Genomic DNA, 25,913 nt, shown 5'->3' with positions numbered 1-25,913 from the left:
ATATATTTTCCTAGATACTTTTCCAGAATATCCAAGAGCAAAACTTCTCTAATTTCATGTTTAAATTATTATTTTATTATTAAATTTTCTCTCTCTCTCTCTCCTTTTTTTTTTTAACAGTATTAAATTTTCACTCTTAAAGATAACAATATTATGAAAAAACAGTAATAGCAGAATAAAGTATAATATATTTACAGATGAAAATTAGTCATTATATATCCTTTTTTATGAGTAGAAATATAATCTTGATTTAAATTAAAAACATATAAAATCTATATACTTTTCATGAAAAAAAAAATCCAATTTCTACACGAGAACGAAAAATAGTATTATTTTTTTATGATTGGAAATAAATAAGTGATCTTCATCTCACAAAAAATTTATGCTAATCCCAAACTAAAACAGTAGTCTAAGTTAGTGTTTAAAATAGCTTATAAAGATCAATTCTCCATTTTTTATTAACAAAATTTAATTTTAATTTTTTATTAACGAAAAATCTAAAAAATGCTTTTAAAAAGCTATCTCAAACTCTAAACCGACCCCGACTTGTATCACCGGCACACGTGTGGTTCCATTGCCTAAAGTTATAACTTCCCCTGTTGCGTTGCTTCTATCACTCCCGTCGCTCTAATGGAACAGCGATTCAGATTCCCCTCCATTTTCATAGGGTTCCTGCTCGCTCGCACAATTCCCTCTTCGAAATTCGACTGCACAATGCATGTACTTTCAATATAGCCATGCGTTCTAGTTTCCCTGGCCGTTTGCTGATTTGTAGCGTGCAATTGAATCATACACCATTTTAATATTTAACAAGCAAAAATTATTATTATTTTGGGCCATTACTATCTCCTTGTTTTTTTTCTACGCACATGTAGATGAATCACTGTTTCTTCTTTAATTTGTTCGGATTGTGCTTCTTATTGTGCTTTTATTATCATCAATGTGGAGAAAGAAACTTTATTGCAATGTCTCTGAATCTTTTTCTCCATCTCATTCACATCAAGGTGAATTACGGTTGTAAAGTTTGGAGTACTTGTATTATACTGAAGAGAAAGTAAAGAACAAATCTTGATCCTTTGTCTGATTAGATAACATTGGGTTTGCAGCAATTTGTATAGCAGCTTCGTTGTCGCAACTCGCAATACAAGAGTGCAGCAGCGTCTTTGAACTCAACTCACATGTCCTTTAGTATGCCTCTTATCCAGATGATCTCACAAGTTGTTGCGGCCATTGCTCATTATTCGGCTTCAGCAGAAACTCTACTCTGTTTCTTTGTTCTCCAGGATACCACTTACCAGCGAGTTAAGCAATTTAATGCAATAGTGAGTTAAAGATCTTCTAGTCACTAGACAAATAACTCAATCTGTGTCACAATAGCCTGTAATATCCAAAGAACTCTCAACTAATAACAACCTGGTGCATTTTAAGTTACTTAACCACTCCGATCTCAGTTTTGAAATGAGACCTCTTCAGAGAGTGCATAAACTGACTCAAAGTTTAGACAAATAGCTTGAATTGTGACCGATGTAGAGCTTTAATTTCCTAATTTGTGAGAACTGGAATTTGAAGTTATGTTTTTTTTTTATTTCTTTTAGTTTGCACATTCTCTGATGGTTCATTGTTCTCATTTCATGTCAAACTATCTGAATAAAATTCTGTTATTTCTACTCTGGTTTTGCCGCTGAGTGTTTTTGAGTAAATTTATACATCTCCTTCTCCCTTGACCTCTATCCTTCCAAAGGTATGGTGGTATCCATATCTTGGCTTCTTTATGTTCCAGGAGTATGCTTTTGAGACACTTCGTTATTTCCTATGTTCATTATTTCCTGTGTGTGGGAGTAAACAGCGAATTGCAATGTCTTTCGGACATCTCTTAGCTGTGGTTCTCGAAAGACCAAAAATAACTGGATACTTTGCTGCAGGAAGGTGAAGATCCTACTTGATCGACTGTGAAGGGGGTTCAAAACTCGATCTTTGTTGTTATTGGCTTCTGTTTGATAACTGCCTTGGAATAACTACTTTTTCATGTTCTGAATTCTCGATCTCCAGGACACCATCAAAATATTTTTACTGGTTATTTCCTCTGAAGCAAAATATGCTTCTCTGGTCATATCCTCATAGAAAGTTTTCCTTCTTCTCAAATTATAGGTGTTTCTACAGTTAATTATTAATTGTAATGGAGGAAGATGTAGGTTAAGGAGCTGGGAATAAAAAATTTTGCGTCCTGTTAGCTTTAGATAAGAAACCAAACTATCTCTCACATCCTGCACGTTGGTTCACATAACTACTCAACAAAGGCAATTGGCTGTTCCTGAATCACGTCTTCTGGAGCTTGTTTTGTGGTTGCTCCTTGAAAGTTGTCCTTGGATTCTGAGTTGGATCTGTGGTTAGGATTCTGACCTTGGTTGAATTGGTTCTGAATTTGATGCTCAAGGAGGATAATAGTTGTTTGTTGTCCTAGTACGTGGAACCCTAGAACTTGATACTTGTTTTTGGACATTGAGGACTTGGACATACATTATGTCCTAACTCTACTTTTGGTGAGGACTTCTGGAGCTTTTTTTGTGGTTCTCATGCTTGGCATGTTTCTTACTCATAACAAGTTTGTAATTTCCAGTTGGAAGTTATGAAATGGACCGCTACACATCTGAATGAAATCCATTCCACCAATCAGCTATAGCGAAACTGCAGTCAGGAAACAAAATTAACCTTTACTATCTTTTGCCACCGGAACTTCCTTCCTTAGCCACAAGATACAAATTGTTAAATACCAAACTGTCTACAGGTATTCGGTGAAATCAGTGCCGTGATAATCCAATTTTCTGGCGTGCTGTTAATTCTAGATTCAGTTTAGGTCTTTTGCTATATATCTTTAGCTTTCTAGATGCATAAAAATTTATGCAGGGATTTGTTGCGTTCTTTTCTTGTTTGTGTAAAGTGCATGCAGGCTTCCTTTAACTAATTGACAAGAATTGAAAACTGAAGTGCTAGATGAACTTTTAGCTTGAGGCAAAATTCTCCTTATCTGCAATAGAAAGAATTTGATTTGGCGAGAAATCGTGGTATGATTCTAAGCCTTTTTAGTAATTTTAAGATGAAACTGTGACAAGAGCTTCCGGACCTGACATAAATCTGCTGTGAGAACATAAAGACGACCATTACTCATTTGATCTTTTGCTATTCTTGTCGCTGGTACTCTGTAAATAGTGTGCAAGAAGCATTTCGTGGAACCTCTACTCACGAACTGTTGGGACTTTAGTTATGAGGAAAAGTGGATGAGTAATATTCTTTTCAGTAATATTGAAATGAGGTACACTAAGGCAATATTTTAGGTTCAATGTAACTGAAGAAAATTATGCCACGTAGAGATCTCGACTTGTAAGAGCCTTTGTGCCTTTCAAGTGTAATTTTAATAAAAGGATGCATAGGGTCTGTTCCTCAAATTATCCAGCCGCTGCATGATATAGTGCAATCAATTGCTTACGTCTCTTTTTAAGTTGGCAATTATAAAACGAGTTGAGTATCATGGTTTTGAGATTCTGAATTTTCCATTGGAGTCCATTTCACCAACAATGTTTGATTCTGGCACCACAAAAGCAACGGACAGTGATATTCTACATGAAAGTGACAATCCTCCAATCAAGGTAAAAAGAAATGTTGGTGATGTACCTTCAATTCTGAAGTCTGTACATTCCACCATCCAAAAATGGTATGAAGAATCTATGCCTTTTTCACTTTTTATGTTCCACTATATGTATGACATCATATAATATGATGTGAGTGGCTGTAGATTATGTGCTCTCCATCATCAAATGATTTCTCGAGTGTTCAATTTAGAAGTTCTGCGAGACAAATGTTCTCATGAAAAAATCTTGCTGTACTCAAAACTTAAGCGGCGCTTCATGTGCGTGTGTGTGTGTGTGTATGCCTTGAGCATTTCTTAAAAACGCTTGAAGCGTTGAGTTGATCTAAAAATATGTGTTATGCGCAGATTAAATTGAACAATGGATCTTGATGATGGAAATGTTTGTTTCATAATTTTAAAGGTACTGTGGATAAATAGAATGGGTATTGAGCTACTTGAGTAGTGGCTCAACAGGTCAGTCTATCATGCCATTTCCATTGTTTAATGAATGGCAGAAATTTCTGACTGCTCAATATCTCATATGTGGCCCTTAAAATTATGTAAATCGGCTATTCATTTGTTTTATCCCATTGAACTTTATATTGATTCCCCAATAACCTGTTGCCAACAGGATGATGGAAGTGTAAAGTAGACGCTGAGTTTGTTTTTTCAATTCTGATCGTCTGAAAAATCCCGGGAGAACATATTAAATTATAGGGGTGATTAAGTCAGTATTTAAACATTTTTATTTGGGTCATTGAGCATACAGTGCTCCGGTAGATGTAGCAGTTGCAATTAGTTCTATGTCTAAAAGCGATTGTGATATTGTAGAAGAAAGGAAAGATATGGTAGAGTTGAGATATCGTTTGAGGTTTACCCTATGCTAGATGCAGAGTTGCATTGTACTTTTAGTTTTTCCCTGAAACAATTGAAAATTGTTGTCTATAGTGTATAATTTATATTTTCCAGCTTCATATGTATCTAGATGAAGTTAAAATTAGGTTGTTTCAAGGTTCAGGAAGGGCGTTGAGCAGAGGGGTGGCTTTAGCTTTTGCCGTTTTATGTGAAAGTTAGTCCTAGCCATTGGGTTCAGTAAACTTCAATGAGATTCAAAAAATTTGAACATTGAGCAGGTTCACATTTGTCTAGTAATGCTTCAATCATGTCATTGAAATTGATGCTTAAAGAATTGCCTTCCAGTAATATGATGGCGCTAAAGTTTTAGAATCAATCCAGTGCTTTTGACATTGAATATGACAGCATACCATTTTTATGTAATAATTGATTATAATTCTTTAAATTCAATAGAATTTAACCAGCGGCGACCTTTATACATTCCCAAGAACTGGGGAAAAAATATTGAACTTCCATTATCCTATCAATATAATAAACTAGACCTTTTTCTAAAATTTGGTGAACCCCTTGGTCTGCACGTTAGATTGCGGAGAATTGATTGTAACCTTTGAGCTGTTTGCACATCCTGTAGGCAGTTTTTTTCTAAATGACCAAGGTTGACTGTCATAAAATGGATACGTCCTTCTGAAAAATTCTCTGCCCTGGGGCAAGTATTGCTAGAGGGTCGTAGGCTAACTTCCTTTGTACAAAGATATCCCACCGTAGACCAAAATGCGCTCTCCACTCTTCCTGTGTCGTGTAATGAGGCAGATATTGCTTTACTCCTAAGTTGGCTGCCTCACAGAAATCTAAAATCTTTTTGTTTAGACCTAGGATATATTGTAAGCCGTCATGTTCTGTGGATGAGGGAACTGCATGTGGAAGAAATGCCACCAGGTAGAAAATGTCTTCCTCTGGAAGTACAAATGAAGTTCTATTGTCCCACCTGAAAATAAATTATCATTGATTTATTGGCAAAACTACATGAAAGAGCTTTATACGTTGGTTGTCTGTGAGTTTTTGAGTGAGATCTTTACATTGATTTATTGACTGGGTAGACGAGGACTGGTCCGTTATTTGTGTCCGTTAAAATGTTGCCGAAGACAACATCAGCAAAGATGTTTATTTGGCTTTTTGGAATAATTAGATTGAGCCATGGGTGTGGAAGATCCCATATTCCCTTAGACCGTAGTTTCAGTTCGGCTGTGTGGACCCTGTCCAAGAATTCTACATATGGAACTTCTGTAATAAAGAGCGTTGAAGGGATGTGGTTTAATTGAGACAACAAGGAATCAACCTCCTGCATAAGACCAAAAATGTTTTGGATATTAGATACGTTTGACTGATTCCTCTCTCTCAGAAATCTTAATATTTATTTCAAAACGGAAATAATGATAAACTAATGGTTTTTCATGAATCTCACCATGTCTATTGTATCAGCCTCGTGTGGATTAAAATTTTTGGTCAATTCCAGACAAAATAATGTCTTTCCATCAGATATGAACTGACTGGCTAGAGTTGGGTCTTGGGGATTGAATGATGATCTCCAGTAATTAACTAGACCTGTCTTGTTTATGATCACAAGACCTTCTATGTAATCAAAGGTGTTTTCTGCAGATATTAAATACTCCTGGTCTCTGGCAAAAGTGGAGAAATCTGAATATAGAACTCTAATCCATTTCACCTGTGGCAAGTTGAATTACAATCTTGTGAAACGTTCGACCATTGAAAACATTGAAAATAATTGTTGACAAGGGATGCAGCATTTTTACCATCTTTGGTGCTGGCTCGAGAGCGATTCTTGCTCTAGTTATTATGCCAAACTGGCCTAGGCCACCCAGAACTCCATGAAAGAGGTCAGCATTCTGCTCTTCCGAACAAATTACTACTTCTCCTTTTCCTGCATTTAATTAATTATTGTTTGAGAATTGATGGAAGAAAGACGGTATTTGATAAGAAACTTGAAGATATATATGTTCCATTTTCTGTCTCAGTGGTCATATTATATAGCAGAGATTTTGTCAACCTAATATTCTCTCTGCACTTCTACTCGTGTTATATGTAGCAATCTACTGTCATGCCATAATATATTTTTTGTTACACAAACCTGTGACAACCTCAAGCTGGTGAACATTACTGATTTGAGGCCCATGTCGAAATGCCTGTCCACTGATTCCCGCATTTGACAACGTACCACCTACCGTTAGATGCAGGTAATCTGTCCAAGATTTTGGTGCTAATCCATGTTTCAAGCACTCATGCAAGATATTAATCCACAGCTCGCCAGCCGAGACATCGACATAAGGGAATATTCCCTTATGAACAGCCATTTCTTTCCCACTTAGTGATTCCATGTTGATTACAATTCCTTGTGGTGCTTGTGCTTGACCTTGAAGTGAATGTCCATGTCCTCTCGCCGCAATAGTAAGCCCAGAACCTGAACCCATTTGCCAGACATGCTGTATAATTGTGGCGATATCGGACACTTTTTTTGGGTGTAGAACCGCAGAAGGAAGGAAATGAATTTGGTTTCCGAAATCTTTTGCTGCAAATTCATTTCCATCGAAACTGAAACTCCCCTGAATATGTAGTCCCCTTAGCGATGATTCGAGGCTAGAAAAACAGAGGCTTAGTCTGATAGCCATGCAGCATACTATCAAAGGCATGGAATTTCTATTGAAAGAAATATTACTGCTACTTGGTTTCATGTTTCTTTGCTTCTAGATGTCTAAAAAAAGAAAGAAAGAAAGAAAAGCTTCCAATTTTTGTGTTTTTGAACTTTGAAAGGCAGGGGTCGGGATGTAGAAGAACCAAGGGTGAAGAGTTGAGGGAATTTAAAGAGAAATTTTGTGTTGCAGGGTCAACCTATCTTCAGTATGAAGAATCCGTATGTAGACTGCCTACTCGGATGGATGGTTCTCTAGTTTCTTTTTAGTTCTTTTTGGGCTCTTTTGTGTACAAAATAGAAACACAATTACTCATGCCAAGTTGAATATAAAAAGTCACAGAAAAGGAAGATTTCATAGAGATCTTCTTTACTTTTTTCACACAGTTCCCACCACATTTTCACCTTTTCCCAATCAAAGAAAAAACCATCTACAATCCCATTCCTCATTTACCATGTTAAGGATGACCTTTGCTATTTATGGAATGTGTTAAATTTTTCTTGTTTGTAATCCACTTGTACATATTGGCTCAAGTGGTGGCTTATTGACTTGGTATTGTATATTTCGTTTCTTTAGGAAAATATTGCAAATCTTGAACTTGAGATTTTGTGAGAGGGACTGACGGCTCTTCCTTGTATTTGTTATAGCTGAATTGTCTCACCATCGGTCGATACGACGCGTGAAGTTCGATGAAATGCCCGTTTTGTTTTCTTGGACTAGAGATTTGCTGTTGCTGTTTGTTGAGTTGGGACCTCTGGCTTAATGCCATGGCCTAGGAAAATTGAAGGTAAAGACAACTGAGAAAACTCTGCTCTTTGCATTAATGTTGGCAAGGTTTAAGGCAACATAATGGACCATAAGCATATAATTCTTTTGTTTGTTCTATGGCTGCAAACAGACAACTCTGCTATAGGCTTGCTTAACGTACTGTTGTCCATAAATTGAATACTACTATCTCTATTTATATTTTAATTCCAGCTTCAAGTTTCTCTAACCTTAAGGAGCTTGAATTAGAGTTCAAATTCGAGCTCCATTGTTCTAGTTGATTTTTTAACAAAATAATTTGGGTTGATATTGGTTTGAAATATTTCAAAAATGTCTTGCTTCCATATTTTACATACAAACCAAATATTAATTCAACCAGATTACCAAAAAAAAAAAAAAAAAAAAAACCTCAGCACACGGACCAATTCAATTGCTGCCCCCACAACTCACATGTTTTTAGATTCTTGATTTTATCATCTTTTCTACCTATTTCTTGATTATTCAACGCCATAAATTAGCCACGAGCTTTGGCATGTGACACCAGCATTCTAACAAAAGGACGATGTTTTGAGTTCGAAACCCCGAGCTGTAATCCACTCCCTGAATTATCTTAAAAAAAGGCATAAACTTAACAAAGATAGAATATACCCTACTCTCAAATCCCTTTTTTTCTTGGTTTCTCCATGTAGAAATATATCTTGTGAAGTTGGGACAGTGGGTTGAGTTGGATTCACTGATGGGGTTGGGATTATATCAGAGATATTATTCTGTCCTCGAAAGAACAACATTGGACCCAATTGTCAGCAACATTTTACCATATTATTATTCATATCATGGAGACAGTTGGGTCACATTGATGTTTACAAATGAGAGGCTCAGCCAAATCAACCTGCTCGTTTCGTTATGGTTTGGCCGTAACCATGTTGGCCAACCTAAACTACTACTATATATTCTTTTATGCAGTCTTTCAATGCTAGTCGAATTCGAGCTCGACTCCGTCCAACCTAACTGATGAGCTGATCGAGTTCAAAAGGTTTGAGATTTACTGTTTAATTATTGAGTGTTCGAGCGAAGCAGTGAACTTGCGTTTGATTGCAACCCTAGCCATGGTTATCATGAAATCGAGCATTCGTCACGCGACGAAAAAGATGTAGCTGATGAAAGTAGATAATAAAAGTTGATCAAAATCTTCAAACTTTGGATAAATATGTTCCCTCTCTTGTAAAGTATGTTTATATTGGACAAGCATTTCTTGGGGGGAAAAAAATCATAACTACATTCATAAGTATGTTCATCTTTTCAAAAAAGATAATACTAAGTTCCCTTAAAAAATTCATTTTGCATGGTGGTTAAATAACCTACGTGTCCTTCATCCCTGGGGTCTTTTTATTTATTCAGATGTGAAAATATGTGCAATTTGTTTTTTTTTTTTTAAATTGAAAAAAGTAGATTGCAAATACATGTAATTCACCAATAAAAGTTTGATAAAAGTCGCGCAATGGATATCTACTTTAGGCACCTTAAATTAGTCTCTTATTAAACAATGTGTCGTGAAAAGGAAACATAAACATAATGTCGTAGATTGTGTGCAAACAAATAGTTAATTGTTTGCAAAGGAAATGGATGTTTGTCTCCATTTTGCTTTTGAGAACGGGGGTAGTACATATATACTACATTAATTTTTTTCCCGGATAGCACACTACATTTTACTTATATATTGGTTCTAAAATCATTGTATATGTTGGGATTATTTTATTCAAATTATTTTTCGAAATATATATTGTTGATAAGACGATCTCATGAATTAATTTATATCCATGAGACGGATTGATTCGTCTCTTATTTATAATAAAAGATAATAATTTTGACGTAAAAATAATACATTTTCATGGATCGAATTTAATAAAAGATCAATGAGTTTGTCTCATATGAGTTTTCGTATTATCATTCATGTTCTCACGTTTTGTATCTTTTAAAGGAAGCGAGAGAGTTAATCTCCGTGAACTTTAATATTTATTAAATAAACTGGTTAATGTGGTGTTAATGATGTTGTCAACAATTTAAGTTTAAAAAACAATCAAATTGGAAGAATCCAAGAAGGAAAAAAACAATAAAAATGATGTCCAAAGAGAAAGTATAATATTTTTGGTTAGGAAAAGTGTGAACTTCGTGTGTCCTCTAGTGGAGTTCAGGTGGAAAGGTTATTAAATGACAATAAATCAATTATAACTATTTTCTTTTCCTTTTATTTTCTACTCAACAAAAGTGGGGGAAATAATTGTATCCTCAAACTATAATATATATCATTTATAAAATCTCCTACCAATTCGTGACAGCCTTAATTTTTATAATTGTTTTTTAAGGGAACCAATCACATTTTTGGGACCACAAATTTTAAAAGCAAAAGACAATAGAGTATGGTTACCTGATAGGCATCCCCATCCATGTCTCAATTCATGATTTTTCTTCTTTAAAAAAATTTATGTAGAGAGTTAAAATTTTAGTAGGTCATTATGTAATTTTGTAAAATAAAATTTATTTTTTTGTTAAAATATCATACATTTTTATTGAGCAAAAAATAGTTTTTTTTAGAGAGAGAGAGAGAGAAATATTGATTCCTACATGCATAAATGTATGTTTTCTAATATATATATATAAAGTGAGAAAAAATATCTTGTAGTTTATCTGATATAAAAAAAAAAGTCTATAATTTGATACGGGATCTCAAATTGAAGATCATTAAGTATAACACTCTCATATCCCCTAAAAAATTATATGAAAAAAAGTAAGAAAGTGGAATGATTTGGAATAGATTTTGCACTCAGTAGCTTAGATTACACATTGATGAGTGCTAGTAAAAACTAAACCTAGTCCCATCTTATTTGTGGAGGAAACCTAATTATCTTAATTGCATGCTTTCTAGAAGGAGACATGCCACAAGCAAAGGAATTATAATTATTATTATTATTAGGGCATCTTAGTTTGGGATTCAATCGAGGAGGATATTAATAAATTGTAAATGCGTTATAAAAAAAAAATCATGATATCTTTAAGATAATGTTATAAAGAGAATATTTCTGTAAAATTCAAGTAAAAAATATAGATATCTCATATATATTGCTAAATAATTACAACGGGATAAGTGATTTAATCTAATAAATGAACATAAATACAGAAAATTTCGTCACAATAAAGTTTATAATATTATATATATATGATTTTTCCAGAAGATTCAAACTTTATGTCCCATAATACATATCTTTATCTAGCGTGGCATCTACCATGTCTCACGTTTACAAAAGGCCTACGTGTAAAAGCCACCACTCTATGTTTTTTTTTTTAAAGGGTTGACCCCGAAGGGGACTCCATTCCACATGAGTTAGAGACCCATTGACTCATGCGAAGGGTAAATCGAGGGATGTGCACGAGCGGCAGAGACCTGAAGAAGGGAGCACATGACCCAATCCCCGGAGCATACCCCCACAATATTTCAGCAAGGAATATGCTCCACAAAAGATCGAACCCGCAACGCTGAAGAGTTTCTTCCCACGTCACCTCAGGGCTTATCAACTCGCCTATGCCACTGTAGACAAAAGCCACCACTCTATGGAGTAACACAATAGGAGATAGAGAGAGTGAGTTTTAAATTTTCTGACGTAATTAAAAATAAATTAACGTTTATTTTTTATTGAATGTTATATTATAGAAAAATTATTTGTGTACATTTTTCGTGGGCACTTGCCGAAAAATTTAAGAACCTTCTATATATTTGACCACTTTGAATGATTGTATTATATTTTGTAACATACATGAAATGGGCAGGAGTCCCAATAATAAATTGAACCCAACTATTACTAATTATAAATATTTACTTAATTACTTCTTAAAAATGCTTATTATACCGTAGGAATAATGATGAAATAACAAACAAATCGATAAAATTTCAAATTAAATTAATATATATAATATGAGTCGTGATTTGTTGTCGGCGAACAAGAAATCACACGAGCTGCAATTCCCACGTGCACACAAGCGGCACGTGCTGAGATGGTAATTTTTGATGATATGGTCTCGTGTAGCTGAACTTTCGGGTACAAATACAATGCATTTGAAGTATAAGATAATTTAATTAATCCGAATAATATTTATATTTACAAAAAAAAAAACGAGTGGGTTTTTGATTAGTTTTTGACCCACAAGTCAACCAACAACAAGTATTTGTGGTGTAGCCACCATGGTCGGCTTCACACACACCATAAATCACATTAATTACTATGTAAATTTAGTGAGAGGGTCAAATTTTGAAGACTTCAAAGTAATCTTTTTTTATGATATGATATCTATATATATATATATATATATATATATAGACACATTTATATGATATACATATGATATGATTGTCAAGAAGAAATAATTTAAGTGAGATATATATAATATTGAATTATGAGTATTTAGTGTATAGTTTTGTGTATTAGAAAGTGGTCAAGGATAGAGGCTGAATGTCAGCCGTCAAGTGTTTGGCCTTCGCAAGATTCTACCAATTAATCATTCCAAGAACATTCTCTTCCATTAACTTGTAATATTTATCATAGTATTATTTGTCTGAGATATTTGTAAACGAATCTGAATATCATAAGAATCCGACTACTCGGGCATGTTCTATGTTATATCGAGAAAAAAACTCTCATTTCCGTCAATATCATCAAATCATTTAATATATTACTCGTATTTTATGATCGACTAACATCAATTTGAGAAAAATAAACGTCTCTGATTTTTAAAAAAGGAGATATCATGACATAATTTTTGATTTAGAGGAATTCTATAAAAAAAAATGAGGAAGAATTTTGTAAAAGAAAGCACCCTGTGAGCTGAATGCATGTGAAGCTGTGTATATTCAGACTTCAATACCTAAAAGGACATAAAATGTTTAAATTTAATCTATATTTTATATTTATATAATATGCTTTTTTTCAAAATATGTGCTAATATGTTTTTTTTTAACTTTTCTATAAATTGCTATTTTTTTAATCAAGAAAAATCAGAAAATAATAATATATAGAAAACCTGAATATAATTGATAAAATACATGGCTTGGGCTTGAGGACCAACTTTCTATCGGGAACAATGTGAATCCGCAATCATGCTCGAAATAAAGGGATATCGTGATTTTGGTTGTGTTGTTTACTTCGTTGTTATTTTGTTTATTTATTTAATGAGTTAAATTTCACTTTCAATATTGTATCTTTCAACTTTTAGAAATTTTAAGCTTTTTTTCAAGAGTACCGCTGATTTTACATTATAAAAAACAGTGTCATGTTAGTCTATGTCAGAAAAAGAATTGTAAATCACTATATAAAAGAAAATATAAACATATAAAACAATGGTTGTAGACTAAGACTGAAACGCAATAACATATATGATCAAAATCATAGAAAAAACAAATATAGATGATCGAAATTGAAATTTTATCATGTTATAAGAAACTCTTGAGAAGCTATGTATTATTTCACATGCATGTATCAAACTGATCTGTGCCAAACATATAATTAATGCAATTTTCATATCAAACAATAAATGGTATCGATGTGTAATCATAATCAAATTAGCTAGATTCGATTTAGTTATTCAAATATTGATGAAATTATAATCTTCAATCAACATCTCGAGTTTGTTGTGTCTCCATGTAAAAGTGGCCATGCAATCATCTGTCCTTATTAACAACACTGTCAAGATTATATTTTATAGATTTTGTGAATGACTTCGTCGTCTCAAATTTGTTGCGTCTAATCCTCAAAAAAGATTCATGTGGAATACACTGATTGATCATATTTATGCATTAAGTCCACCTTCAAGAAAATTAATACCCCTTTTGATTATTACATGCATTTATGTCCAACGACATGTTCGCTTTCAACAATCAAATTAAGAACTTTCTTGAAATTTACATATTTTGGGTTTCTCCATGTGTTGTATATATCCTCAAATGTATATAATATTAATAATATAAAATACCAAAATTGTAAAACAAAAACAACATGACCAAAAATACAGTTTTTTTAATAATAAAAAAAACTGAGATTGTTATTTTAATTGTTTTCTCTTTTTAGTTAACTTATTTTCTCTTAATTAAGTTAATAAAAATAGTAGTAGTAGCAATAGACGACTAGTCATGTTACGAAATGAGAAGTTAGAATTCAAAATTATGTGTGAAATGAGAAGTTAGAATTCAAAATTTCTTGATCAATTTTCCCTTTCATTTATTTAGAACTTGCTTTGTTATAATAGTTTAGCAAATTAAATGAAATTGTTTGTGTTCAAACATTGGACCACCTAACCTAACCAAAACTTGGATCATGCACAAGCTTCGAGATTTGTCTACTTAATTAGTGATCAATCCCACGCCTGATTTCGATTTTTTTGCATTAAATAAACATTTTTGGTATGCATCCCTTTATTCAATAACAAACTAATAACATGCATCAACCAAACATCTCTGAAACAAATGTGATATTGGAAGGATTCTTTTGAGTCAAACGGGGTGTAAGCAGGGGTAGGTTTTCGATATATCGTATCAAAATATTGATATAAAAATTTTAAAATTTTGGTATGAAAAAAATCCATACTGATACCATATAGATACCAAAAAAAATTCGATGTACCAAAAAAATGTCTATATATCGAAAAAAAATTTCGGTACAATATCCCAAAAAGTCTTTATTTTGAGTCAAGCAAGCTACTCGCGTGAGCAACATGATCAAAATTTGACTCGTACTCTATTGGATGCAATAATCGTCTCTGCTGAGTAAAATATTCAAACAATGATGCTTCGACTATTGTGCAATTACATGATTTGACTTGCACAATTACCACCACATATAGCTTTTAAGAAAACTGCAAACGTTCAGTTCTATGCATTCGATATGACCGAGTTCAAATTTCAATTATTTGTACTCGAATAGATTACTAAAAATATGCATGCGTTTTTCTATTTAAAAATATGAAAAAACAAGTTATACTAATATTAATAATTAATTAATAGTCGTGATGGGTTATTTTGTATTCTAATTACAACACAGTCGTGAGAGCTTTGATTTGTCTATTTCAATACCGTTGACTGCATTTTCGGAAATGTGCAATTGTAGAGTTACGTGCCTAATCGGTGCCACAAGCACAAAAGTCACCTTATTATTTAATTACAAATGAGACATAATCTTGACCAAACTTTAGACTTTAATTTCAATAAGTATTTTATTAAGTGTCGTAACAAATTTTTTATATTGCGCTAATTGGTATAATTGGTTAATATCACGTTTCTAGTTTTATGTTTAATATAAAAAAAGCCTTACCTTGGGGGGAAAAGTATCATTAATGTTAGGTATAGTTGAAAGTAATAAAGCATTTTATTTAAATTTGTAACGTAAGAAGCATTACATAAATAACCCATTTTGATTAGATATTCTTAATCAAATCTTAATTCCCGTTAAAATTCTTCCTTAATTAATGTATTCTGTTGAGATTAACGTCACTAAGATTGACGATTTTAACAAATCACATGTAATAATTACAATTTGGCTCAATGGCCCAATAAAACCTTGATGGTTACTTTGATATTCCAGAAATTGAACATCTTCCTCCTTTTGATGATGTTATGTTACTCACGCATTTTTAAGAAAATAAACCCAATTTGGAGGATTAATTTCAGCATGTAATAATTAACGATAAACAAATTATTCATTACTCGATAATCGCTTTCGACATTTGTCGACGGATAATATACCTTTACACAAATTAATCTCTCTTTTTTTCTTTTTTATGTTTTTTTACATTAAACCGTTTAGGGGAAAGTGTAAAATCTTATATCGGTGACATGCTTTAAAGACATTTCTTTCGTAAGTGGGCTTGGGCTTATTGCAATTACCACACCAGAAATACGATCCATCAATTTTTGGGCCGTGTGGTTCCATTTGTTTCCTTATCTTATCATTTTCGACACTACAAGTAAATAAAATTAGAGTTGTCAAATGGGTCAACCCATGGCAGGGCGGGTCGAACCATCAAAAACCCACCTTTTAGCGGGTCTATGGCGGGTCAACCCACCATCCTGGCGGGCTGGAAATCCCCAACCCAAGGTGGGTTGCGGGTTAAGCGGGCCGGCCCGCGGATTGACTCACGACAAATAAAAATAAATAAATAATATTATAATTAATTATAAATATCATTTCATAAATAAATATTAATAGAAACATATTAATAAAAATTTTAATTATTGATTTTATGTGTGTGAATTTTATATAAAGTAATTAATACAAAAAAAATTCACAACTTTAATTAAAAAATACATATATCACAATAAAAATAAAAATAAATTATTAATTCTTCGGGCCCGCGGGCCAACCCAGGCCCGTGGCGGGCCAACCCGCGTGGGTCGTGGGCCTAGGCGTGTTGGCCCATCTAGGCCTACCTTTTGTTGGGTTGAAAAAATTTCAAACCAACCCACTTAAATTGTGTGGCGGGCCGGGCCGACCCGGCGGGCTTAACCCAAATTGACGACTCTAATAATAAGTGTGCAACATTTACCGAAAGTTAGTAACTGCGAGTTCTATCTTTAAAAAATAATATTATTATTAAGTCCGACAAAAATATATCACGAAGAACTCGAAGATTTTGAGAACTAGGAGAAAAGAAATATTTCATTTTTGTGTGATTTTAATTATTAAGCATTCTAGATATGATCTAATAATGTATTAAACTCATTATTAATCATAAATAAAATTTGTATATATTTCATTTTAAATCAAAATATCTCGAAAGCTTCCGTAATCCTGGGGCAAACGGACCGGTTTGGAGGTGGGCTCGGCCCAACACATTTATGGACACCACCGAGTTTTATATGATATAATGCATCTAAAAATAATCTGAAAGTGTTTGGAATAGATTGTACTTTTGTAGAAGTGATTAATTTATAAATTATAAAAAAATTAAGAAAAATCAAAAGTTGGTAGTGTTTGGAAACAAATGTGAGAATCTAAAAATCAAAGTTGGGTATGTTTGATAAATAAGTGATTATAATGATTTTAACAATGACCTTCTTATTAGAATCACTTTTGGAGATTCATAATCATCACATGACTAGCTTTTGGATTTCAATTAAGTTAAGCATAAGCTAACACATAATCTAGGTTTAAAAAACACACAAAAATGATTTTTTTAAGCAAAAAGCTAACAATCACTTTTTTTTAGTGATTGCAAACACTCCCTTAATCACATAAACTCTAATGAAACGGTCGTTTCAAAAATCAATTTTTTTATACGATCTCTTATTTTATTTAATTCAATGAAAAATATTATTTTTTATGTTAAAAATATTAATTTTTATTATAAATCTAGGTCAAGTCGACCCGTTGCGAGATCGTCTCACAAGAGACATATATATTTTTTAAATGGACACTTTTTTATTTAATTTAAATTAATTTTTAGTAATGGACAATTTTTATATTTAATTTAAATTACTAAAAGTTGAATATCTCCTAAAAACTTACATTTATTTTTCATGAAATAAATTTTCATAATTGACAGAAAGATGGTTAGTCTCTAATCAGAGATCATGACTTCATAATATGTATACTAATTCAGTAATTTGGCCGCGCGTCATTCATGATGAAGAGAAATCATGTCATTTTCAAATATAGTTTATTTTATCAAAATAAACGATTGTTATATATAAGACTATTATATAGCAACACTTGGCATTTTGGAGGTGAAAACTTTTCCTGCAGCGGCCATTTTCTAGTAACGCCCGTGTATAATTTAGAGATAGTTAATTATAATTTTTTCAAATGGGAAATTTTAAATAAAATTTCTAGCGATTGAATGTATAGAATATAGATATCGCTAGCTAGAAACTATCTACACGAAATGGTATATCGTGTGCACATTTTTATGCTTTCGTTTTTTGTTATTTTACTCACTTCTAGCGAGTCAGCAGTCTCAAATACACCTATTTATTTATGTAAATAATAAACATGAAATTGAAGAAGACGGCAGTTTATGCTAAATTGATAGTATTTTCTTCTCTATTTCAATATTATTAGATTATGTGTATGTTTTATATTTTTATGAAAGATGGCATGTATGTGTTGATGATCTAAGAGCATCATATGAAGATTAATACTTCAGGTGTAACTTGTGCTCACACCCTTTCTTTTCTTTCACACAAAAACCATAAGTGAAAGTGGCCTTTATAACATGTTTATTTTTGTGTTTTGGTCATGTAAGTACTTGAATTTAGGGTTTTGGTTTTGCGTTCTGGATTAGATAATTTTTTATGAAAGTGCTCATATAACACTAAAAATATTAATGTGATATCACAAATGCCAACGTGTCTAGCGTGATGAAGTTTTCTTGGAAGACATAATTAGTTCTTTTTTTTTTTGAGAGAGACATAATTAGTTCTTAGTATTGTATTTATCTAGATTTTGTGTCTATCTTACTTATTGAAGTTTTTAGCTATTTTCGAATATCACATGAAACATGTATAGCGCACCCAATTCTTTGATCAGAAAAATATGACTATTTTAGTATCTTTAATTCAGATCATACAAATGTATCGATTTCATGGGTGAGGTATGAGAATCACATGAACCTCATTTTTTTCCAAAATCTTTCAAATGGCAAAAAAAAAAAAAAAAAAATTATAGCTCGGCAAAAGATAAATAAATAAATAAATAAAGATTATTCTATGAAAAAGCAGATCCGTGATCTACAAAAATGCCCACCTAAAAGTAGAAAACGAACAAAATTAAAGGATCCAAAGTGAAATGAAACTATATATATACATTTCCACGCTACATGCTCCGATCCCACAGCAATTGCACATGTTGCTAATCAAACAAGCCGCAGCCCAACACGACTAAACGACGTGCACCCCACATCGGTAACATGGGGCTGTTCGATCCCGGTTATATTATTCCTATGGTCCGTGCGCTTCAAACTCAGTAAGATCGGGATTCGACGAAAGAATTTAATGTCAAAAAGAGATGAACATGTGCGCCTCAAAAATCTAAAGTTGAGACAATCTATGCATCTTTCGTTCATAATCGAGTCTATTGTCGGCAATTTAAGTTTATCTTCTACTCTATATAATTTTATATAAGCTCCTAAATCGATTTTAACTCAGAAAATTAATAAGCACCGAGAGAGATATCGTGTTTATCATAAAATCACTACAAGAAATTATAAGAAAGAAAGTAATTATGGGTGTGTGACCAATTGTTGTCACGTCATGTGGTCCTGTATATATAAATTTCCATTGGATCTTTTTATTTCAAAAATAAAGGAAAAGATTTCGTATAGTAAAATCAAGTTTGTTTTGTATGATCGGACACCGTTTAATTGTAAGTATCCGTTGTGAACTTGGGATAGAGTTAGCTAGGCTAGAAATTCGTTCGAGTGTTTCTTTTTGAAAAATAATAATAATTAATGAGGGTTTTCCGAAAAAAAATAATCATTAATATTTGATTGGTGATAAAAAACATATCCATTATTAACTCGAAAAAACATTTTATTTTTTTGATTTTTTTATAATTAAAAAAACATTTTGTTTTGAGGATTATATTGAATTTTGATTCGAAATCCAAGTGAATACGACATCGTATTCATCACTTGCGTCGTATTAAAATTCACTTGACACTCAATTTAATATTTTATTTGTCCACTATAATAATTAAATAAATATATATTTAGGGCCCCTACAAACAATTTAATAGGCAGACAAACAAAACGTAATAAAACCGACCATTCGGGGCCAGCATGGGCCGCCGCCAAAAAGCAGAGACGCAAACGAGTGGTTCCCATTTGGCCATTTTCGTACAAAGCTTTTATTATTATTATTATTATTATTATTATTATTATTATTATAAAATTTTCATCTTAATTTATTATAAAATTAAAAATAATAATAACATGTACGTTTTCCACTTTTCGAGCCAGACGGGTTCGAAATGTTTTTCTTTTTTTATAATTACTACAGATTAAACGTTCTTTTTTTCTTTTTCTGTTTTTCATAACAATATTTACACAAATTACCCTCTCAACTAATTATTTATTCTATCGAAGGGGGATCAGGTGAATATTTATTTATTAATTAATTTATTTATTTTTTGCAAAATTAAAATGTCGTTTTTTGCCCCTTTAGAAATGAGAATATCTAACTTGCTTAATTCGAAAACAGGATTCACGAAATTATATATGTATAAAGGTTGATAAAGTAAATATTTTGGTTTGGTTAGCTCTATCACTAGAATTATTTTGGTTATTCCAAATCGATTAGTTTAAGCATGTTTTGCGATTTTTCAATAGCGATCCGATCGAAAGTTAAATTAATTTTGAAGGAAAAACTGCAAATTTGATCTTGTATGTTTGTCACTTTGCGCTTTTGGTCCTCTATGTTTTCATATTTTAGTTTTAGTCCTGCATGCTCCGATTTTTGATAATATCGGTCCTTTTTTATTCGAAAATGTTTACGTGAAACTGTACACATCATCTCCACATCAGCACTGAATTGGTGCCACGTCTGCGCCACGTCGGAAAAAAGAACTTAAATTGCCAAAAAATAAAATTAACGGACTAAAACTGAAATATGAAAATATAAAGGACTAAAATCGCAAAATAATAAACATACAGGAGCAAAAAAGCAAATTTCCCTAATCTTGAACAATTCAACTTTAGTTGTGCTTGGATGAATATTTAATTTGAAATGAGAGATTTGATTTGAGAATTTGTTTGAAATGTTGATTTGAAATAACAAAGTCTCTAATATTTCAGATTATGGTGTTTGACAAAGCTTATAAGCTCTTGAAAACAATTTATAAGCTGTCGAAATAAATTATTTGAGAGCTTATAAGTTGTTTTTAAAAATTATGTCACCTTTATTTTTTTTAGAAAAAATCTTATGCTATTTTATTTCTCCATATTATTTTCATATATTTTATTAAATTTTCGACACGCCTCTGCTCATATTGACATAATTTATCAAATTTTTTCTATGTAAAAAATAAAAATAGTTGTATTTTTTAATATATGGTAAACATTTATGATAAATTTAAACTTATTTTTTTATGTATATTACTATTTATATTACTTTTATAGTATTATATTGTTTTGATAATTTTAACAATAAAACGATCTTATAATACTAACACATTAATATCTTTAAATTTTTTAAAATAAGTTTATACAAATATTTTAACAATTTATTTTTAAAATAAGATCTAAGAACTTATTAACGTTTAGAACAATTAGAATATTATAAGTTTTTTTTAATAAAGTTAGTTAAACATCATTTAATAACTGTTGAGTTCGTAAGATTATTCGTTAAAACCCTTCTTAGTACTTAGTCATAATTAATAACTAATAGAAAAAGTGCCTTATTAGGGACGACTTCAATGTTGGAAGTGGGACCAGTTGGTCACATTATTCCGTTCTACCAATTAATTTTGAATTCTAAAAAGTTCATTTTGGAACGATGAGTTGAGTCAAGGGAATGAGGGATGAATCATCACGGCTTGAATAAAGTCAGAAAATTCAACTAAATATATGAAATTGAATTTTTATAAGAAGAGAGAGTGGCGACGAGGATAAATTATTTTAAAAAATTATTATTGTAAATGTGAAGAATGACTGATAGGCTCATAATATTTATATTTTCAATATCATATTCCTCGGGTTTTTGTATTTTGCATATGTTAATTGATGCATTTTTTGTTGTGTTTTGTAGTTGGAGAAATTTTGATGATCTTGGACAAAATTTGGGCTAAAAGAGTTTAATTTTATCACATTTGGAGTTGCCAAGAAAAATTTTGAGGAATTGAGCAAACTAGAAAAGGATCTGGAGCAAGGCGTGGGCGCGCTGTGTTACTACACTTTTACTGTCGGGTGGAAAATTGAAGATTTCAGAATTTGAGAAGAAAATACCATATTTTAGGAATTTTAAATATGGTATTTAATTTATGGAAGACTTTTGAAGAAAATATTTTTTTCTAGATAAATAAAGATAGTTGGAGATTTCTATTTAAAAAATAATATCTCTACATTATCTTTTTAGTTAGACTTTATCTCTTTCTGAATTTTTGGGATTTTATTTATTTTATTTTTTGTTAGTTTTACACGTTAGTTTAGGGATTGGGAAAATTCCAGAGTTCTGTTCCTGCGTTCTACAAGCTCTGCACGGCCAAGACAATGAATATTTTCTTCTTTTTCTCTTCATAATTTCTAGGTTTAATCTTTTATATTTCTAGAGAATTATGAAGCCAGCTATGCTTGGCTAAGTTTTTTATTTATGATTCAAGGGATATTTCTTGTATTTCAATTTATCACTGTGAGGTTTTGAGTTTGAATTGAAGTTCTTGCTTTTTTCTAGTATTTGTTAATTTATGATTATGATTTATTTCATGAAAGTTGTGAGTCGATTAATCTGACAAATAAATCGATTTATGATTTTCTATTGCTATCCAGGAATTCAGTTATCCGTAATTGTCATGAATGATTGGTACTTGAGTAGCGATTGATTAGGTGTGTTGTGCTATCATGACATGTTTGATCTAAATAAATTAACGAAACTAGGTTTAACAATTGCAACTATCTCGATTGTTAGATTTTAGGATTAACTGTTTTCACAAATCGAAAAGCTATTTTTAATCAACATGGAACGCTATCGTGCCCAGTTGGTTATTGATAAGTTTTGACTGGATGCTGGGTTTGGTCAATTAAAATATGAGAACACAAAAATCTTAGTGGTTATCCCTATGATTTTAAGGTTAATTGCTAGAATTGCATGAATAAATTATTTTTTAGCCGATGATCAGTGATATAATTGAAATACGGAAATTCCTTGAATCAGAGTTTGATAAAATATTGAATTTCTCATTTAATTATTTGTTCATCCCATTTATTAGTTAATTTTTGCAATAGTCTTAATTTTTTATTTTATTACTGAAAACCAAAAATCCCTCCTTTTTATTTGTTATTCCTCGAAAGAGATAAATTTTTGTTTCATGTGGATTCGACCCTGCTCATTACTATACTCGTTTTGTTAGGGAGTAGGAATTTTAAGTTTGTTGGCTGACGACAAACCCATCAAATTTTGGCGTCGTTGCCGGGGAACGGTGTTTATAATTATTTCTTTCGAGTTCTTGTTATTTAATTATTATTTTTTTTATTCCTCATTCTTCTCGTACAGGTGAATTAGAATATGTTCCAGAAATCGAGAAGACAACTAAGAGATTGAGAAAAGAGGCGAGGCTGCGACGTAACCAAGCATCAATTCCATCTCCTAGTTTGAACGCAGAATTGAACTCGAGCGAATCTGAAAGGGAATCTGACCTCGAGTTTGAAACTGAAGAAAGTGAGAAAGAAGAAACAATGGCAGAACCAACACAGAGAACCCTCAGGGAGTTGGCTAATCCTAATGTTACTGAACAACCATTATGCATTCAATTTCCTACTACTGAAGCCAATTTTGAATTAAAGTCTGGTTTGATTCATTTATTGCCAACTTTTCGTGGTCTTGTAGGTGAAGACCCGCATAAGCATTTAAAGGAGTTTCATATTGTTTGCAGTGCCATGAAACCTCAAGGGATTACAGAGGAACAAATTTAACTGCGAGCTTTTCCATTCTCTCTGGCTGACAAGGCTAAGGATTGGCTCTACTATTTGCCATCTGGAACAATAACAACTTGGAATGGAATGAAGCAGCAATTTCTGAAAAAAGTTATTCCCAGCTTCGAGAGCAGCAAACATTAGGAAGAAGATTTGTGGGATCCGACAATTACAAGGAGAGACTTTGTATGAGTACTGGGAAAGATTCAAGAAACTGTGTGCGAGTTGCCCGCAACATCAAATTTCTGAACTACTTTTGGTTCAGTATTTTTATGAGGGACTCTCAGTTTTTTATAGGAACATGATTGATGCTGCAAGTGGAGGAGCATTAGTGAATAAAACACCTCAAGAAGCAAGTGATCTGATCGCCAACATGGCAGCTAATGCTCAACAGTTCGGAACAAGAGAAGACAATGCTCCACGACAGGTTAAAGAGGTAAGTGTTAGTCCCATTGATAAAAAATTAGATTCTTTAACATCTCTTTTGGAAAAATTGGTTGTAGGACAAGCACAACAGGTCAAATCTTGTGGGATATGTTCGGTTGTTGGACATCCGACGGATATGTGTCCAACATTACAAGAAGATCCAACGCAGCAAGCCAATGCAATTGGTGGTTTTCCTGGACAACCACAACGTCGATATGACCCATATTCCAATACCTACAATCCGGGATGGAGAGATCACCCGAATTTCAGCTACAAGAACCAAGTAGGGCAACAAGGATTTCCACAACAGAATTACAACAAACAACCAGCACCTGCACAATCCTCTGACTCAGATATGTCTCTAGATGAAATTGTTAAGGCCCTTGCAACTAACACTCAAAAATTCAAAGAGGAAACGAGGGTCAGCATTCAGAACCTAGGAAATCAGATAACCCAATTAGCTACGGCGGTAACCAATTTAGAGGCTCAAAATTATGGAAAACTACCATCACAAACGGTAGTAAATCCAAGAGAAAATGCAAGTGCAATGGTGTTGAGAAGTGGAAAGAAGATAGAAATTGAGTCTACCTCCCCTATGAAGACTAGTGAAGGAAAGGACATGGATAAGGAGGTTGAAAACACATCCGAGTAGCAAACAAAGGTAAAACCCACATCCCCTTCATCTGATATATCTAATGTGGTTGTTCCTCCTTTTCCCTCTAGGTTGGAAAAATCTAAGAAGACTGACTATGAGAATGAAGTGTTGGAGATGTTTAGGAAGGTGGAAATTAACATACCCTTGATTGATGCAATTAAGCAAATTCCAAGGTATGCTAAATTTTTGAAGGATTTGTGCACTAACAAGATGAGGCTGAGAGGTGATGAGAAAGTGAGTGTGGGAGAAAATGTATCGGCTGTGATAAAAAAATCATTACCAAATACATTTTCTCCCACACTCACTTTCTCATCACCTCTCAGCCTCCTCTTGTTAGTGCACAAATCCTTCAAAAATTTAGCATACCTTGGAATTTGCTTAATTGCATCAATCAAGGGTATGTTAATTTCCACCTTACCAAATAAGTGCAAGGATCCAGGTATGTTTACTATGCCTTGTGTTATTGGGAATTTGAAGATTGAGCGTGCCATGTTAGATTTAGGTGCATCCATAAATGTCATGTCATATTCGATTTATTGTGCTCTAAATCTGGGTCCTTTGAAAGAAACTAGAGTGGTGATTCAACTAGCTGATCGTTCTAATGCTTACCCGGAAGGGGTTGTTGAAGATGTCTTGGTGCAGGTTAAGGAATTTATATTTCCCGCAGATTTCTATATCTTGCGAATGGAAGAGGATTCCATGTCGAATTCACCTCCAATTCTGTTGGTAAGGCCATTCATGAAGACAACTAGGACAAAGATTGATGTCGATGATGGTACCCTCTCCGTCGAATTTGACGGAGAGATTGTAAAATTTAATATTTTTGATGCTATGAAGTACCCAAGTGAAAATCATTCTATATGCTCTATTGATGTTGTTGATTCAATTGTGCAGGAAGTTTTTGAGGAAGAACGTGAGAATGAAAATTTTCAGATGTATGCACAATTGGATTTGAAGAAGAATTCGCTGAAGCTTATGAAATTTCAGAACACGAAATTGATCAAACGAGGGTAACAAATTCAAAGATTGAAATTCCATTCTTTCATAAAAAATTACTACCTTCCGTTTTGCAGGCACCCAAAATAGAGTTGAAGAGTTTGCCAGATCATTTGAAATATATATATATGGGTGATGAAGAGACTTTACCAGTGATCATCTCAAAGAAATTGACGGAGGACCAGGAAGAGAGGTTGGTCACAGTACTCAAGGAGCACAAAACTGC

General features: G+C 32.7%; 1 protein-coding gene, 1 long non-coding RNA gene and 1 pseudogene across 4 annotated transcripts; 2 read left to right on the top strand and 1 right to left on the bottom strand.

Moving 5' to 3' along the window:
* The first annotated feature begins 571 nt into the window (after nucleotides 1-571).
* On the top strand, nucleotides 572-8,157 carry LOC140887304 (uncharacterized). 3 transcript variants are annotated; one of them, XR_012151788.1, is made up of 4 exons: nucleotides 572-1,004; nucleotides 1,107-3,709; nucleotides 6,137-6,375; nucleotides 7,833-8,157. It is a non-coding gene; the product is annotated as an uncharacterized lncRNA (long non-coding RNA). The 3 variants fall into 3 exon arrangements; XR_012151789.1 differs by having other exon boundaries at nucleotides 572-1,322; XR_012151787.1 differs by having other exon boundaries at nucleotides 572-3,709.
* Nucleotides 4,109-7,813, bottom strand: LOC140887303 (cytokinin dehydrogenase 9-like). The gene is made up of 5 exons (XM_073294468.1): nucleotides 6,627-7,813; nucleotides 6,292-6,419; nucleotides 5,943-6,203; nucleotides 5,557-5,819; nucleotides 4,109-5,465 (listed from the first exon to the last, which is right to left on the bottom strand). Exons 1-5 carry the CDS (start codon nucleotides 7,225-7,227, stop codon nucleotides 5,144-5,146), a joined length of 1,575 nt encoding a protein of 524 aa, XP_073150569.1. The 5' UTR covers nucleotides 7,228-7,813; the 3' UTR covers nucleotides 4,109-5,143.
* Nucleotides 8,158-16,036: 7,879 nt separating the features above from the next.
* LOC140888621 (uncharacterized) lies at nucleotides 16,037-25,705 on the top strand (annotated as a pseudogene).
* The last annotated feature ends 208 nt before the right edge of the window (nucleotides 25,706-25,913 follow it).

Source organism: Henckelia pumila, chromosome 3 (genome assembly GCF_033568475.1).
Source record: "Henckelia pumila isolate YLH828 chromosome 3, ASM3356847v2, whole genome shotgun sequence".
Lineage (NCBI taxonomy): Eukaryota > Viridiplantae > Streptophyta > Magnoliopsida > Lamiales > Gesneriaceae > Henckelia > Henckelia pumila.
This window is presented reverse-complemented; position numbering and strand designations above follow the sequence as displayed.